This window comes from Elephas maximus, chromosome 2 (assembly GCF_024166365.1).
Source record: "Elephas maximus indicus isolate mEleMax1 chromosome 2, mEleMax1 primary haplotype, whole genome shotgun sequence".
Classification (NCBI taxonomy): domain Eukaryota; kingdom Metazoa; phylum Chordata; class Mammalia; order Proboscidea; family Elephantidae; genus Elephas; species Elephas maximus.
The window spans coordinates 211357322-211371825 of record NC_064820.1 but is presented as its reverse complement, the minus strand read 5'-3'; the positions used below and the strand labels follow the sequence as shown (position 1 = coordinate 211371825).

At 37.0% G+C, this 14504-nt stretch overlaps 1 protein-coding gene across 1 annotated transcript; it reads right to left on the bottom strand.

The window, feature by feature from the left end:
• Nucleotides 1-9899: 9899 nt before the first annotated feature.
• LOC126068178 (olfactory receptor 14C36-like) lies at nt 9900-10853 on the bottom strand. The gene has a single exon (XM_049870619.1). The coding sequence runs from the start codon at nt 10851-10853 to the stop codon at nt 9900-9902; it is 954 nt and encodes a 317-aa protein (XP_049726576.1).
• Between the last annotated feature and the right edge of the window lie 3651 nt (nt 10854-14504).

Below are 14504 nucleotides of genomic sequence, written 5' to 3'. Positions count from 1 at the left end.
GGCAGAGAACCACACAGTCTACTCACACCTCTGGAGCCAGAGAAGAACAGCTCTCTCAGCAAAAGCTAAGTACTTGCATTTATTTTACTGCTCCCCAGCCTGGAAGCTGGCTTCAGTGGCTGTCGATTTCCCTGGGCTTGAGATTGTCCTGCAGTGCACTCTGAGCCTTTCTCCCAGCCTTGGAGCAGGAATAAATTAACAATTGGGGGAAAAGATAATCTGCCAGCTCCACTAAGCTGGGGAGCTCAGGACAGAAGCAGCTCCTGTCCAGGCATAAACTGTCTGCAGACTTTGAATACCTTTCACCGCTGCATGGACCTGTGTGGGCCCATTTCAAGAGATCAGGCCCTTGTTACTGCAACAGTGTATGTGCTTGAGACCTGACTTCAACTCTTTCAGCCATGCAGTTGAAAGGTACATTTTTTATGTTTCACACAGCTTTGCCTATTAAACGGGGTCATCACCTACACACATCAGGGGCCTGAGGACTGGTGACTCCACCCATGTCACCTAGCCACCTGTGAAAAGGGTCCAAGGATAAGTGGTGCCTCCCAGTCCTTACAAATGAAAGCATTGGGTGCCCATGTTCCAGCTGCAGAACTCACTCATCTGTGTGCTCTATGGGAAAAGGGACACTCTTTCCTCAAAGACACTCGGGGGATTGCGCCAGCCCCCTGCCTTGGTCAGACTGTGACCCCCTGCTGCAACTAGATACCTGTGTCTACACCAATGACCTCTGCCCCTCTAAGATGAGAGGACAGAGCCTGTACCACACACTTGATTACAAACCACCTGCACAACCTAGCTGAATCTCTACAAGGAAAGTGAATGGACTCCTAGGTTCATATATATGGTAAGAGTTCTAGCTATATGGTGACAGAACATTAGCACTTCAAAGGCACAAATAATCATGCTAGCTCACGCAAGCTGCCTATTTGCACATATAAAAACAAAATAAAGAAGGAAGCTAGGATACAGTAAGCAAACTTAAAATAGATTAATACAAAAACATATAGATGGCTCAGAGACAACAGTCAGTACCAAATCACAGAAAGAAGCAGACCAAAATTGCTTCAACAAGCTCTCAAAAGAAAGAATCAAGGAATCTTCTGGATGTAGATGTCTTCCTAGAATTACCAGATGTAGAATACAAAAGATTAACATACAGAACCCTTCAAGAGATCAGGAAGGAGATCACACAAAATGCAGAACAAGCCAAAAAAGACACAGATAATGCAGTTGAAGAAATTAAAAAGGATATTCAAGAACTTAATGAAAACTTCAATAGGGTGCAAGGGTCCATAGTGAGAAAGCAATCAGAAATTAAGGTTAACAATAAATCTACAGAATTAGACAAGTGCCTAGAAAGTCAGAATAGCAGAATCGAGGAAGTGGAAGGCAGAATTAATGAGACTGAAGATAAAACACATGGCACCAATATATTCGAAGAAAAATCAGATAAAAGAATATTAAAAAATGAAGAAACCCTAAAAGTCACGTAGGACTCTAACAAGACAAATAAGCTACCAGTGACTGGAGTACCAGAACAGGGAGGGATAACAGGAAATACAGAGAAAATTGTTGAAGAATTGTTGTCAGAAAACTTCCCTGATATCGTGAAAGACGAAATTATCTGTCCAGGATACTCACCAAACCCCACATAAGGTAGATCTCAAAAGAAAGTCATCAAGACATATTATAATCAAACTTGCCAAAACAAAAGATAAAGAGAGAGTTTTAAGAGTGATTAGGGATTAAAGAAAAGTCACCTACAAAGGAGAGTCAATAAGAATAAACTCGGACTACTCGGCAGGAACCATGCAGGCAAGAAGGCAATGGGAAGACATATATAAAGCATTGAAAGAAAAAAAATTGCCAGCCAAGACTCATATATGCAGGAAAGCTGTCTCTCAAATATGAAGCCAAAATGAGGACATTTCCAGATAAACAGAAGTTTAGGAATTCATAAAAACCAAACCAAAACTACAAGAAATACTAAAGGGCATTCTCTGGTTAGAAAAATCAATGAAATCAGGTATCAACTCCAGACTAGAATACAGGATAGGACAATGAGATATCAACCCAAATAGGGATATCACAAAAATAAATCAAGATTAAAAAAATGCCCCAGACAGGGAAATAGTGATGTCATTACATAAAAGATGACAACATTAAAACAATAAAGAGGGAGTAAAAAATGTAGTCATAGATCTTTCATATGGAGAGGGAGTGAAGGCAATATAAAGAAATAAAAGTTAGGTTTAAACTTTTTTTTTTAAAAACTTAGAAAAATAGGGGTAAATATTAAGGTCATCACAAAGGAGACTAACAATCCTACACATCAAAATAAAATACAAGCATGATATAGAGTAAGCAAAAACAAAATCAACAACAATGAATAAGAGGAAAAGACAACACATAAAGACAAAATACTGAGCACAAAAATTAAGTGGAAAAACATAAACTGTCAACAACACATAAAAAAAGACATCAAAATGACAGCTCTAAACTCAAATCCTTCCATAATCATTTTAAATGTAAATGGACAAAATGCACCAATAAAGAGACAGACAGTGGCAGAATGGATTAAAAAAAAATGCTTCATCTATACACTGTTTACAAGAGACACACCTTAGACTTAGAGGCACAAACAAAATAAAACTCAAAGGATGGAAAAAAATATATCAAGCAAACTATAAGCAAAAAAGAAGAGGAGTAGCAATATTAATTTCTGACAAAATAGACTTTAGACTTAAATCCACCACAAAGGATAAAGAAGGACACTACATAATGATAAAAGGGACAATTGATCAGGAAGACATAACCATATTAAATATTTATGCACTCAATGACAGGGCTGCAAGATACATAAATCAAATTTTAACAGAACTGAAAAGTGAGATAGACACCTCCACAATTATAGTAGGAGACTTCAACACACCACTTTCGGAGAAGGACAGGACATCCAGTAAGAAGCTCAATAGAGACACGGAAGACCTAATTACAACCGTCAACCAACTTGACCTCATTGACTTATACAGAACTCTCAACCCAACTGCTCCAAAGTATACTTTTTTTCTAGTGCACATGGAACATTCTCTAGAATAGACCACATATTAGGTCATAAAACAAACCTTTGCAGAATCCAAAACATCGAAATATTACAAAGCATCTTCTCAGACCACAAGGCAATAAAAGTGGAAATCAATAACAGAAAAATTAGGGAAAAGAAATCAAATACTTGGAAACTGAACAATACCCTCCTGAAAAAAGACTGGGTTATAGAAGACATCAAGGAGGGAATAAGGAAATTCATAGAATGCAAAGAGAATGAAAATACTTCCTATCAAAACCTCTGGGACTCAGCAAAAGCAGGGCTCAGAGGCCAATTTATATCTATAAATGCACACATACAAAAAGAAGAAAGAGCCAAAATCAGAGAACTGTCCCGACAACTTGAACAAATAGAAAGTGAGCAAAAAAAGAATCCATCAGGCACCAGAAGAAAACGAATAATAAAAATTAGAGCTGAACTAAATGAATTAGAGAACAGAAAAACAATTGAAAGAATTAACAAAGCCAAAAGCTGGTTCTTTGAAAAAATTAACAAAATTGATAAACCATTGGCTAGACTGACTAAAGAAATACAGGAAAGGAAACAAGTAACCCGAATAAGAAACGAGAAGGGCCACATCACAACAGACCCAACTGAAATTAAAAGAATCATACCAGATTATTACGAAAAATTGTACTCTAACAAATTTGAAAACCTAGAAGAAATGGATGAATTCCTGGAAAAACACTACCTACCTAAACTAACACAACCAGAAGTAGAACAACTAAATAGACCCATAACAAAACAAGAGATTGAAACGGTAATCAAAAATCTCCCCCCCAAAAAAAGCCCTGGCCCGGACGGCTCCACTGCAGAGTCCTACCAAACTTTCAGAGAAGAGTTAACACCACTACTACTAAAGGTATTTCAAAGCATAGAAAATGACGGAATACTACCCAACTCATTCTATGAAGCCACCATATCCCTGACACCAAAACCAGGTAAAGACATCACAAAAAAAGAAAATTATAGACCTATATCCCTCATGAACATAGATGCAAAAATCCTCAACAAAGTACTAGCCAATAGAATTCAACAATATATCAAAAAAATAATTCACCTCAACCAAGTGGGATTTATACCAGGTATGCAAGGCTGGTTTAATATTAGAAAAACCATTAATGTAATCCACCACATCAATAAAACAAAAGACAAAAACCACATGATCTTATCAATTGATGCAGAAAAGGCATTTGACAAAGTCCAACACCCATTTATGATAAAAACTCTCACCAAAATAGGAATTGAAGGAAAATTCCTCAACATAATAAAGGGCATCTATGCAAAGCCAACAGCCAGCATCACTCTAAATGGAGAGAACCTGAAATCATTTCCCTTGAGAACGGGAACCAGACAAGGATGCCCTTTATCGCCGCTCTTATTCAACATTGTGCTAGAAGTCCTAGCCAGAGCAATTAGGCTAGACAAAGAAATAAAGGGCATCTGGATTGGCAAGGAGGAAGTCAAATTATCTCTATTTGCAGATGACATGATCTTATACACAGAAAACCCTAAGAAATCCTCCAGAAAACTACGGAAACTAATAGAAGAGTTTGGCAGAGTCTCAGGTTATAAGATAAACATACAAAAATCACTTGGATTTCTCTACATCAACAAAAAGAACATCGAAGAGGAAATAACCAAATCAATACCATTCACACTAGCCCCCAAGAAGATAAAATACTTAGGAATAAATCTTACCAAAGATGTAAAAGACCTATACAAACAAAACTACAAAGTACTACTGCAAGAAAGTAAAAAGGACCTACTTAAGTGGAAAAACATACCTTGCTCATGGATAGGAAGACTTAACATAGTAAAAATGTCTATTCTACCAAAAGCCATCTATACATACAAAGCACTTCCGATCCAAATTCCAATGAAATTTTTTAATGTGACGGAGAAACAAATCACAAACTTCATACGGAAGGGAAAGAAGCCTCGGATAAGCAAAGCATTACTGAAAAAGAAGAAGAAAGTGGGAGGCCTCACTCTACCTGATTTCAGAACCTATTATACAGCCACAGTAGTCAAAACAGCCTGTTACTGGTACAACAACAGACACATAGACCAGTGGAACAGAATTGAGAACCCAGATATAAATCTATCCACATATGAGCAGCTGATATTTGACAAAAGCCCATTGTCAGTTAATTGGGGAAAAGATAGTCTTTTTAACAAATGGTGCTGGCATAACTGGATATCCATTAAAAAAAAAAAAATGAAACAGGACCCATACCTCACACCAAGCACAAAAACTAACTCCAAGTGGATCAAAGACCTAAACATAAAGACTAAAAAGATAAAGATCATGGAAGAAAAAATAGGAACAACCTTAGGAGCCCTAATACAAGGCATGAACAGAATACAAAACATTACCAAAAATGACGAAGAGAAACCCGATAACTGGGAGCTCCTAAAAATCAAACACCTATGCTCATCTAAAGACTTCACCAAAAGAGTAAAAAGACCACCTACAGACTGGGAAACAATTTTCAGCTATGACATCTCCGACCAGCGTCTGATCTCTAAAATCTACATGATTCTGTCAAATCTCAACCACAAAAAGACAAACAACCCAATCAAGAAGTGGGCAAAGGATATGAACACACACTTCACTAAAGAAGATATTCAGGCAGCTAACAGATACATGAGAAAATGCTCTCGATCATTAGCTATTAGAGAAATGTAAATTAAAACTACGATGAGATTCCATCTCACTCCAACAAGGCTGGCATTAATCCAAAAAACACAAAATAAGAAATGTTGGAGAGGCTGCGGAGAGATTGGAACTCTTATACACTGCTGGTGGGAATGTCAAATGGTACAACCACTTTGGAAATCCATCTGGCGTTATCTTAAACAGTTAGAAATAGAACTACCATACAACCCAGAAATCCCACTCCTCCGAATATACCCTAGAGAAACAAGAGCCTTCACACAAACAGATATATGCACACCCATGTTTATTGCAGCTCTGTTTACAATAGGAAAAAGCTGGAAGCAACCAAGGTGTCCATCAATGGATGAATGGGTAAATAAATTGTGGTCTATTCACACAATGGAATACTACGCATCGATAAAGAACAGTGACAGATCTGTGAAACATTTCATAACATGGAGGAACCTGGAAGACATTATGCTGAGCGAAATTAGTCAGAGGCAAAAGGACAACTATTGTATAAGACCACTATTATAAGATCTGGAGAAATAGTATAAACTGAGAAGAACACGCACTTTTGTGGTTATGACGGGGGTAGGGAGGGAGGGAGGGAGAGGGTTTTTTACCGATTAATTAGCTGAAAAGAACTGCTTTAGGTGAAGGGAAGGACAACACTCAATACATGGAAGGTCAGCTCAAGTGGACTGGACTGGACCAAAAGCAAAGAAGTTCCCGGGATAAAATGAATGCTTCAAAGATCAGCGGAGCGGGGGCGGAGGTTTGGGGACCATGGTTTAAGGGGACTTCTAAGTCAATTGGCAAAATAATTCTATTATGAAAACATTCTGCACCCCACTTTGAAATGTGGCATCTGGGGTCTTAAAAGCTAACAAGCGGCCATCTAAGATGCATCAATTGGTCTCAACGCACCTGGAGCAAAGGAGAATGAAGAACACCAAGGTCACACGACAACTAAGAGCCCAAGAGACAGAAAGGGCCACATGAACCAGAGACCCACATCATCCCGAGACCAGAAGAACTAGTTGGTGCCCGTCCTGAATCAATGACTGCCCGGACAGGGAGCACAACAGAGAACCTCTGAGGGAGCAGGAGATCAGTGGGATGCAGACCCCAAATTCTCATAAAAAGACCATACTTAATGGTCTGACTGAGACTAGAGGAATCCCGGCGGTCATGGTCCCCAAACCTTTTGTTGGCACAGGACAGGAACCATCCCCGAAGACAACTCATCAGACATGAAAGGGAATGGACAGTGGGTAGGAGAGAGATGCTGATGAAGAGTGAGCTAATTATATCAGGTGGACACTTGAGACTGTGTTGGCATCTCCTGTCTGGAGGGGGGATGGGAGGATAGAGAGAGTTGGAATCTGGCAAAATTGTCACGAAAGGAGAGACTAGAAGGGCTGACTCATTAGGGGGAGAGCAAGTGGGAGTACGGAGTAAGATGTATATAAACTTATATGTGACAGTCTGACTTGATTTGTAAACGTTCACTTGAAGCTCAATAAAAGTTAATAAAAAAAAAAAAGCCATTAGGCTCAATGAAATTTTCCAACAAAAGCTTCGTGGTGCAATAACTGATGGCTAGAAGCCAAGATGGGGCTATTCCTTGAGTGTCCTTCACAAACTCATTTGACATTTCAAAACCCAGATGCTCATCTATAAAATGAGGGTATATTATTATCAACCCTATGCTGGTGTTGAAGTGTTACAGAAGATAAATCATTTTAGCAAACAGTTCTTGCCACAATATGTTATGGTTATCAGAGATTGAAATTTTTGCTTATGATATGAGGATAAAGAATATGTGCATTGTATCATGCTAATAATGATTGCATGGGAAACAAGATACTCAGAGTCTATTTATGCTTTTAATCAAGGAGATGTAGATCATTCCTAGTGCTCTGCGGCTTTGCTGTTCCTCTCTCTTTTGGCATGTGTGGGGAGATTGCCCACCTCTCATCCCTTCACAGCAGGTATGCCCATGGAGTTATTCAGCCAATGAAATGGGAGCAGAATGACTGGTAGACATATGAAGAATCATTGTTCAGTCCTTTATACTCTCTTCCTCTAAGAGGCAGGCCCATGACTAGAAAAATTTGCATTTTTATACTCAAAATGATTTTATGTTGTTTTTTAACAGTTAAAACTGTTATGACTCCCTTTCTTTTCAAATGAACATCAGAGCTTCTTTTCACATGAATGCTTTGTCTTCTTTTATTGTGACTCTCCTTGAAGTTACAATGTTTATTTGAATCTCTTTTCAAGTATATTTTACATTGTTTATTCTTACCCATTTTCAAAATATATACTTGAATTGCTTTTTAATTATTTATTATGTTTGATTATCTCTGAGTTCAAGGGTGTCTTTCTTCTGTGGATGCCAAAACTCCTCTGGAAAGATGTCCCGGGAGCCGTGTGGATTATACCCATATTTTTTAAACATCTCATGATGCAGATGTGGTCAAGTCCAAGGTTTATTCATCAACTGGCTTCTGATTTATGAGTGAGCACATCATGTCTTCCTACTTGGAATTTTTAAAAAATAAATGCTTAATGTCATTTATATCTCTATGACTAGGTACTTACGTTATAAAGGAAGGACATTCAGCGGGGAGCCCTCTTCCTCACTGACCCACATTTTATAGATATTGTGAATTTGAAATATATTTTTTAAGCCATTAAGATTTTGGGGTTATTATTTACTGTGGTATAATCTCCTGCTATTGGCTGATACTATTGAACATTGAAATTATTTTTTTCAGGTACCTGACACTCTCCAAAAGAAAAATAACATTATTTTTAACCCCTCAATTGCCTTAATGGGTTTATGGGTCAAACCAAAATCAAACCCAATTGCTGTTGAGTGTATACCTACTCCAGAGCATCAATATAGGACAGAGCAGAACTGCCCCGCAGGGTTCCAAGGCCATCCTGTATTTTTATAAATAACCTGTGCCTTCTAATTTTGTTTGCCAACCCCTATGTTTTTTTGCCAACCACTCCCTCACTCCTGTGATGCATTTTTGTAAGCACACTATGGCAATTTTTTTACAACATGTAAAAAAAATATATTGGTTTGGCTGTGTTTATGAAAATGCCTCATGGGTTGAGGGAGCAGTTGGCAAGCAAAAATAGGACACTTGACTTATTTGCTTAAAAATACGGTAATCTTTAGGGAAGCAGAATGCCGCATCTTACTCCTGAGTCGTCGCTAGAGGGTTTGAACTGCCAACCTTTCAGTTAGCAGTGGAGCACTTACCTACTATGCCACCAGGGGTCCTTCAGATCTATAGGCATGTGATAATAACTTCTAACATAAAATTGGTGCATTCCCTTAATTAACCTAGAAAATAATGTTTAAAGCATTTAAGAAGTATATGTATCCCCAAACCACTTGATCTTATTTTTTTAATTGTAGTAAGTATATACATATATACATACAACAAAATGTTTATCATTTCAACACTTTTTGCATGTAAAATTCAGTAAAGCAAATTGAACATATTTTTAAGAAAATTTTGGTCTAATACTAAATATAACATATCTACATATTTTTCTTACCGTATTAGGGAAGCCCTGTAAAGTGTTTCTCATCCCTTCATACACAACCACACCCCACCAAACCCACTCCTTTTCCACCGAATACCTTTTCATGATATTTTTATGGTCTTCAAAACAGCATATATTTTCATAATTATTTTGAGAATGAATAAATGACTGAATATTTTCATTTCCTTTATAATACTAAATGTTACATATCAAAATAAATGAGTGTTCTTCATAGATTTATCAAAATTTTAACTGTCAATAAACACAGAAGATGAAGTTTAACATAAAATATTGTTAAGGATAACATTTCAGGCCTGAAATAGTGGGAACTTTTGACTTGTCAAACACGTATGACTAGGGATTTCTTAATCATAACATTAGATCTCTTACTCAACTGCCAATTCAAATCATTAAAAACCCTCAGCTTTTGATAAACAATACATATTAATGATTTTATATATTAAATTTACATAAAGTACATCTATATAATTCCAACCAATAATCTCAATTTACTGCTGAAAACATAAATTTCAACTAAAAACTTAGGGTTTACCTACGCAATTTCCTGTAAATTGCCTGATCAAAATATTTTCTCATGATTTTCCTGATGGCACATTTTATTTGTTCATTTCTAAGACTATAGATTACTGGGTTGAAAAGGGGGGGAATTATGGAATAGAATACAGAAAGGATCACATCCCAGATGGTTGCAGAGATTCTAGATGGCCTTAGGTACACATAGAAGCCTGAAGTGAGGAAGACTGACACCACGAGGATATGAGGGATGCAGGTGGAAAAGGCCTTTGCTCTGTTGTTTCCACTTGGGAACTTGAGCACAGTAGAAAATATGTGAATGTAAGACCTGATGATGAAGATGAAACAGCTTCCACCAATCCCCAGACCAGAGGCAAAGATCATCATCTCACTACCAAACGTGTCAGAACAGGAGAGCTTCAGCAGAGAGGGGATGTCACAGAAAAACTGATGAATAACATTGGAATGACAAAATGGCAGCCTGAAGGTGATGCCTGTTTGGAATCCTGAGTAGACCAGACCACTGAGGATGGAAGCCAGCGTCATCTGGACACAGACTCGAGGGTTCATGATCACGGGGTAGTGGAGAGGCTGGCAGATGGCCACATAGCGGTCATGGGCCATGAAGGTGAGGAACAGCAGCTCCACATATACAAAGAAAACCACTAGGAAAACCTGAGCTACACATCCTGCCTTTGAAATGACACTGCTGTCAAGCAGGTTGTTGACACATGAATTAGGGACTATTACAGAAATGTAACATGTATCCAAGATGGACAGATTCCTGAGGAAGAAGTACATGGGGGTGTGAAGGCTCTTGTCCAGGGTGGTGACAATAACAATGAGAAAATTCCCAATGAGAGCCACAAAATACATGAGAGAGAAGGATACAGCATGCAAAACCCGTAGTTCCCATTCATCAGAAAACCCCATCAGGAGAAATTCGATCATCATGGTGGAATTCAGCATCTCTCGGTGAGGCAGCTATACATGGGAGGCAATGAGAGAAGCCCTGAACACACGAAGACTTAAATTATGAGAAGATAGCTTTCAATTGATTTTTTTTTCTTGCCCCCTTCCTAATTCTAATCCCTACTGATGTTCCTAATATTTTGGAATGTCAATTTTGTATTGCTTCAGTAGTCCCCATAATATTCCTATTCCTACTGTAAGAGTGAAGTGAAAGTCACGACCACTTTGTCATAAACAACACACATATGTAGAAATATTTCTGTGTGAGTATGTAATTTTCTCATGATAAAACAGAAATATTGATGGAGTCCTTGGGTGACAAATGGTTAACATGCATGTTGCTAACCAAATGTTTGCATGTTTGCATCAAACCAGAGGTGTCTCAGAAGAAAGTCTGTGATCTTCTTTCAAAAAATCAGCCATTGAAAATCCTGTGGAGCACAATTCTACTCTAACACACGTGGAATCACCATGATTCAGAGTTGACTCTATGGCAAGGTTTTTTGTTTTTAATATACATATATGTTATATTGATATAGTTGGCTTTTGAAAGGAACTTTGGAGATAATGTAATTATACTGGATAATTGGAACAAAATATTTTAGAAGCTTTTCCAATTTTGCATTCTTGTTTTGAAGCTATGGACAATAAAACCTAAAATCAAACCCATAGGACAAAGTAGAACTGTCCATAGGGTTTCCAAGGAGCAGCTACTGGATTTTGACTGCCAAACTTTTGGTTAGCAGCTGAGCTCTTAAACACTATGCTACCAGGGCTCCCTATAGACAATACTGGGAAAAATAATCTCCTTCCTAGAATTAGTACTGTATGCATAATAATGTCAAAATTACCTTATTTTCTACCACTATAAAATACAATATTAAAATCATTTTGACTTTACTTACTTAAGCTGAGCAAGTAATGTAAGTAAGTCTCCTTACTTCATGCATTTACCCCACACTGGATCTGCTTCTCATTTTCTGTTAAATTCTTATTCTTCTTCAAATTACCTTTCTAGTCACTTGTCTGTCTTGTAAAGAGAGATATGTCCCTCCCATTGGCAGAGTGTTCCTGCTGCCAGTTCCTCTTAGAACCTCTTGAAACTTCCCCTAATATTCTTTATCATCTTCAGTTTTCCAACTTTCTTTCTTTCCATTTGCTGAAAAACCAAAATTTCAGCAAAATTGTGCATGATACCTTACAGTACTGCTTTAGCTTTTTCTTTCTTTCACCTTAAATTACTATTTTGTTTATCTTCATTTTTATCTTTAACCTTTTAAATAATGTAAAAATTTCCATTTCACTAAAATATCATCCTACTTCTTTACCTATATGGCTTTTGGTGCAGAGAAGGAAGTTTTTTACCCCCATTAACCTATTGCCATCAAGTTGATTCCAACTCATAGCGACCCTATAGGACAGAGTAGAACTGCCCCATAGTTTCCAAGGAGTGCCTGGTGGATTCAAACTACCGACCTTTTGGTTAGCAGCTGTAGCACTTGGCCACTAAGCCACCAGAGTTCCCACTGCCACAAAAGACTTGTTTAAACAATTGCACTAACAGATCATATACTCTGGATACTTGTTTGAAGTTGGTTGAATAGAGGGGATAAAAACAACAATCTGTGGTGATTACGAGCTCTGACTTCCAGTGATCTGGGTTGAAATAATGGTTGAATCACTGTGAAACTGGCATTTGAACTATATGTTAAGTCTTGATATTTTTATTAATCAGGGAAGAATGGTCCCTCTCTCACAGTATGTGGTCAGGATGAAATGTGAAGAAGTGTGTAACAAGTTTAGTAAAATGCTCAGGACAGCACAAATGTCCCTTGTTATCTTTAGAAGCACTGCTATTATTGTTGTTTTGAACCATTACTTTTAGAGCATGTACTCCTGTCAGATGCTTTAGGATACAGGTAACATGGTTGTTAGTTGCAGTTGAGCTGCTCCAACACGTGGAGACCTGTGTATAACAAAACTAAACTTTGCTCAGTCCTGTGTCATATCATTTCTAAGTCTCTCAATGAGGCTAAAAGGTAGTTTTGTATTCCTTTTTACAGAGCACAAAAGACCTGCTCAAGTTCAACAGGTGCTGTTTCTCTCACCAAACAGTTCCCCGTTTTGTGATCTTCACACCTTTGCTGCATTCAATAGGCAAATGGTTACCCAGGACCTCTGTCCAATTCAATAGCTCTTTTAGTTTTCAAACAATGTCTTCAAATTTTCATGAAGATGAACTAATTGCAGTCTGTTTAAAACATGCCTCATATATTAAGCACATATAGCATATTTCCAAAACATTTTTAAGCAAGACTCATTTTCCTATAGATAAGTTAGCAGAAACTTGGCTGAAGAATAAGGGACAGGACATTTGGGACTGATCACCATTACTTTTCTGTCATGTAAAGTTAACAACAAACTTCACCCAAAACATATTTCCTTCCCCTGTAAAAATAAGATAATAATCTTTACTCTTGTTATCAATTTAAATAACATACATTCATTTATTCATTCACCAAATATACACTTAGTGCTGCTACAGGCTAGGAGTATATCTGAAGAATAAACAAAACAGAAAAGTCTCTAAACTCATGAAACAAATATTTTATTAAAAGAGGTGCAGTCTGAACAGTTAACTATTAAGAAAAAATAAACTTTTGCAGATAGTTTTAAGTGCTTTGAAGAAGATCGAAATGGATGATATGACAGAGAGGACGGGATGGATGTGATTGCGCGGGGTGGGTTTTTTCAGGTAACTGCAAGTGATTTTCAACAAACTGCTATGGAAGTAAAGACACATATTTTTACTTTTCCCCACCAAACTAATGGTTTCTCTTTTGCCTTGTGTAGAGAAAAGTCCAGCATGTGTCTTTTGAATTGATTAAATAAGATAGAGTGACGCTTTATTTCCCAGGCCAAATAATACTTTGGAAATTTTTTTTCCCTGATTTGCTTTCCCCACAAATGTGTTTGAGTGAGACACAGAACTAATGCTGCTAGAGGCTTAAAAACAGGTGTGAGGTAATTATCTAATGGTGAGAGAAAAACTAAGATTCTGCCAACAAACATTTAAATATACATTTTTTGTCTTATTTCATGGCTACAATTTTAATATTTTGAAACATTTTTTCATTGTTAGTAAACTACTGAATTACCTAATAGGAAGATTTTTGCTCCACAAAAGTAGAAAAATATATATTTTTAGTTAGGTAGGGTTTGAAATAAAACCATTTTTATAGTATTATATCATATTTTTTAAATCTCTAGAAAAATCTCCTGAGATATATTCTTAAGTGTGAAGGAAAGATGGAAAATCATGTGTGTGCTATAAATTTTTTTTTTAAATAAAACAGGAAAAAATAACTAGAAAGAGATAGATGGAAAAAGAAACAGGTGGAAATAAATAAAAAATGTAAATATAAAACATAGGCACTCACCAAGGGATCCTATACTGCCTGGTAAGGAAGGTAAGGAAGAGACTTTTATTTTCATTTTTTTTTTTATCCTACTGAATATTAGTGATTCATAACATACACATTTTTAAACTTAAAACCTGGAAAAAAGTTAACTGGATTATGAGAATTTTGTTATTATACTTGTCTTTATTAAAAATTCAGTGTATATAGTCACATTTTTAGGATATTA

Coding starts and splice junctions, on each gene's coding strand:
- LOC126068178 (XM_049870619.1), bottom strand. CDS start 10,853: ATGCTGAATTCCACCATGATGATCGAATTTCTCCTGATGGGGTTTTCT.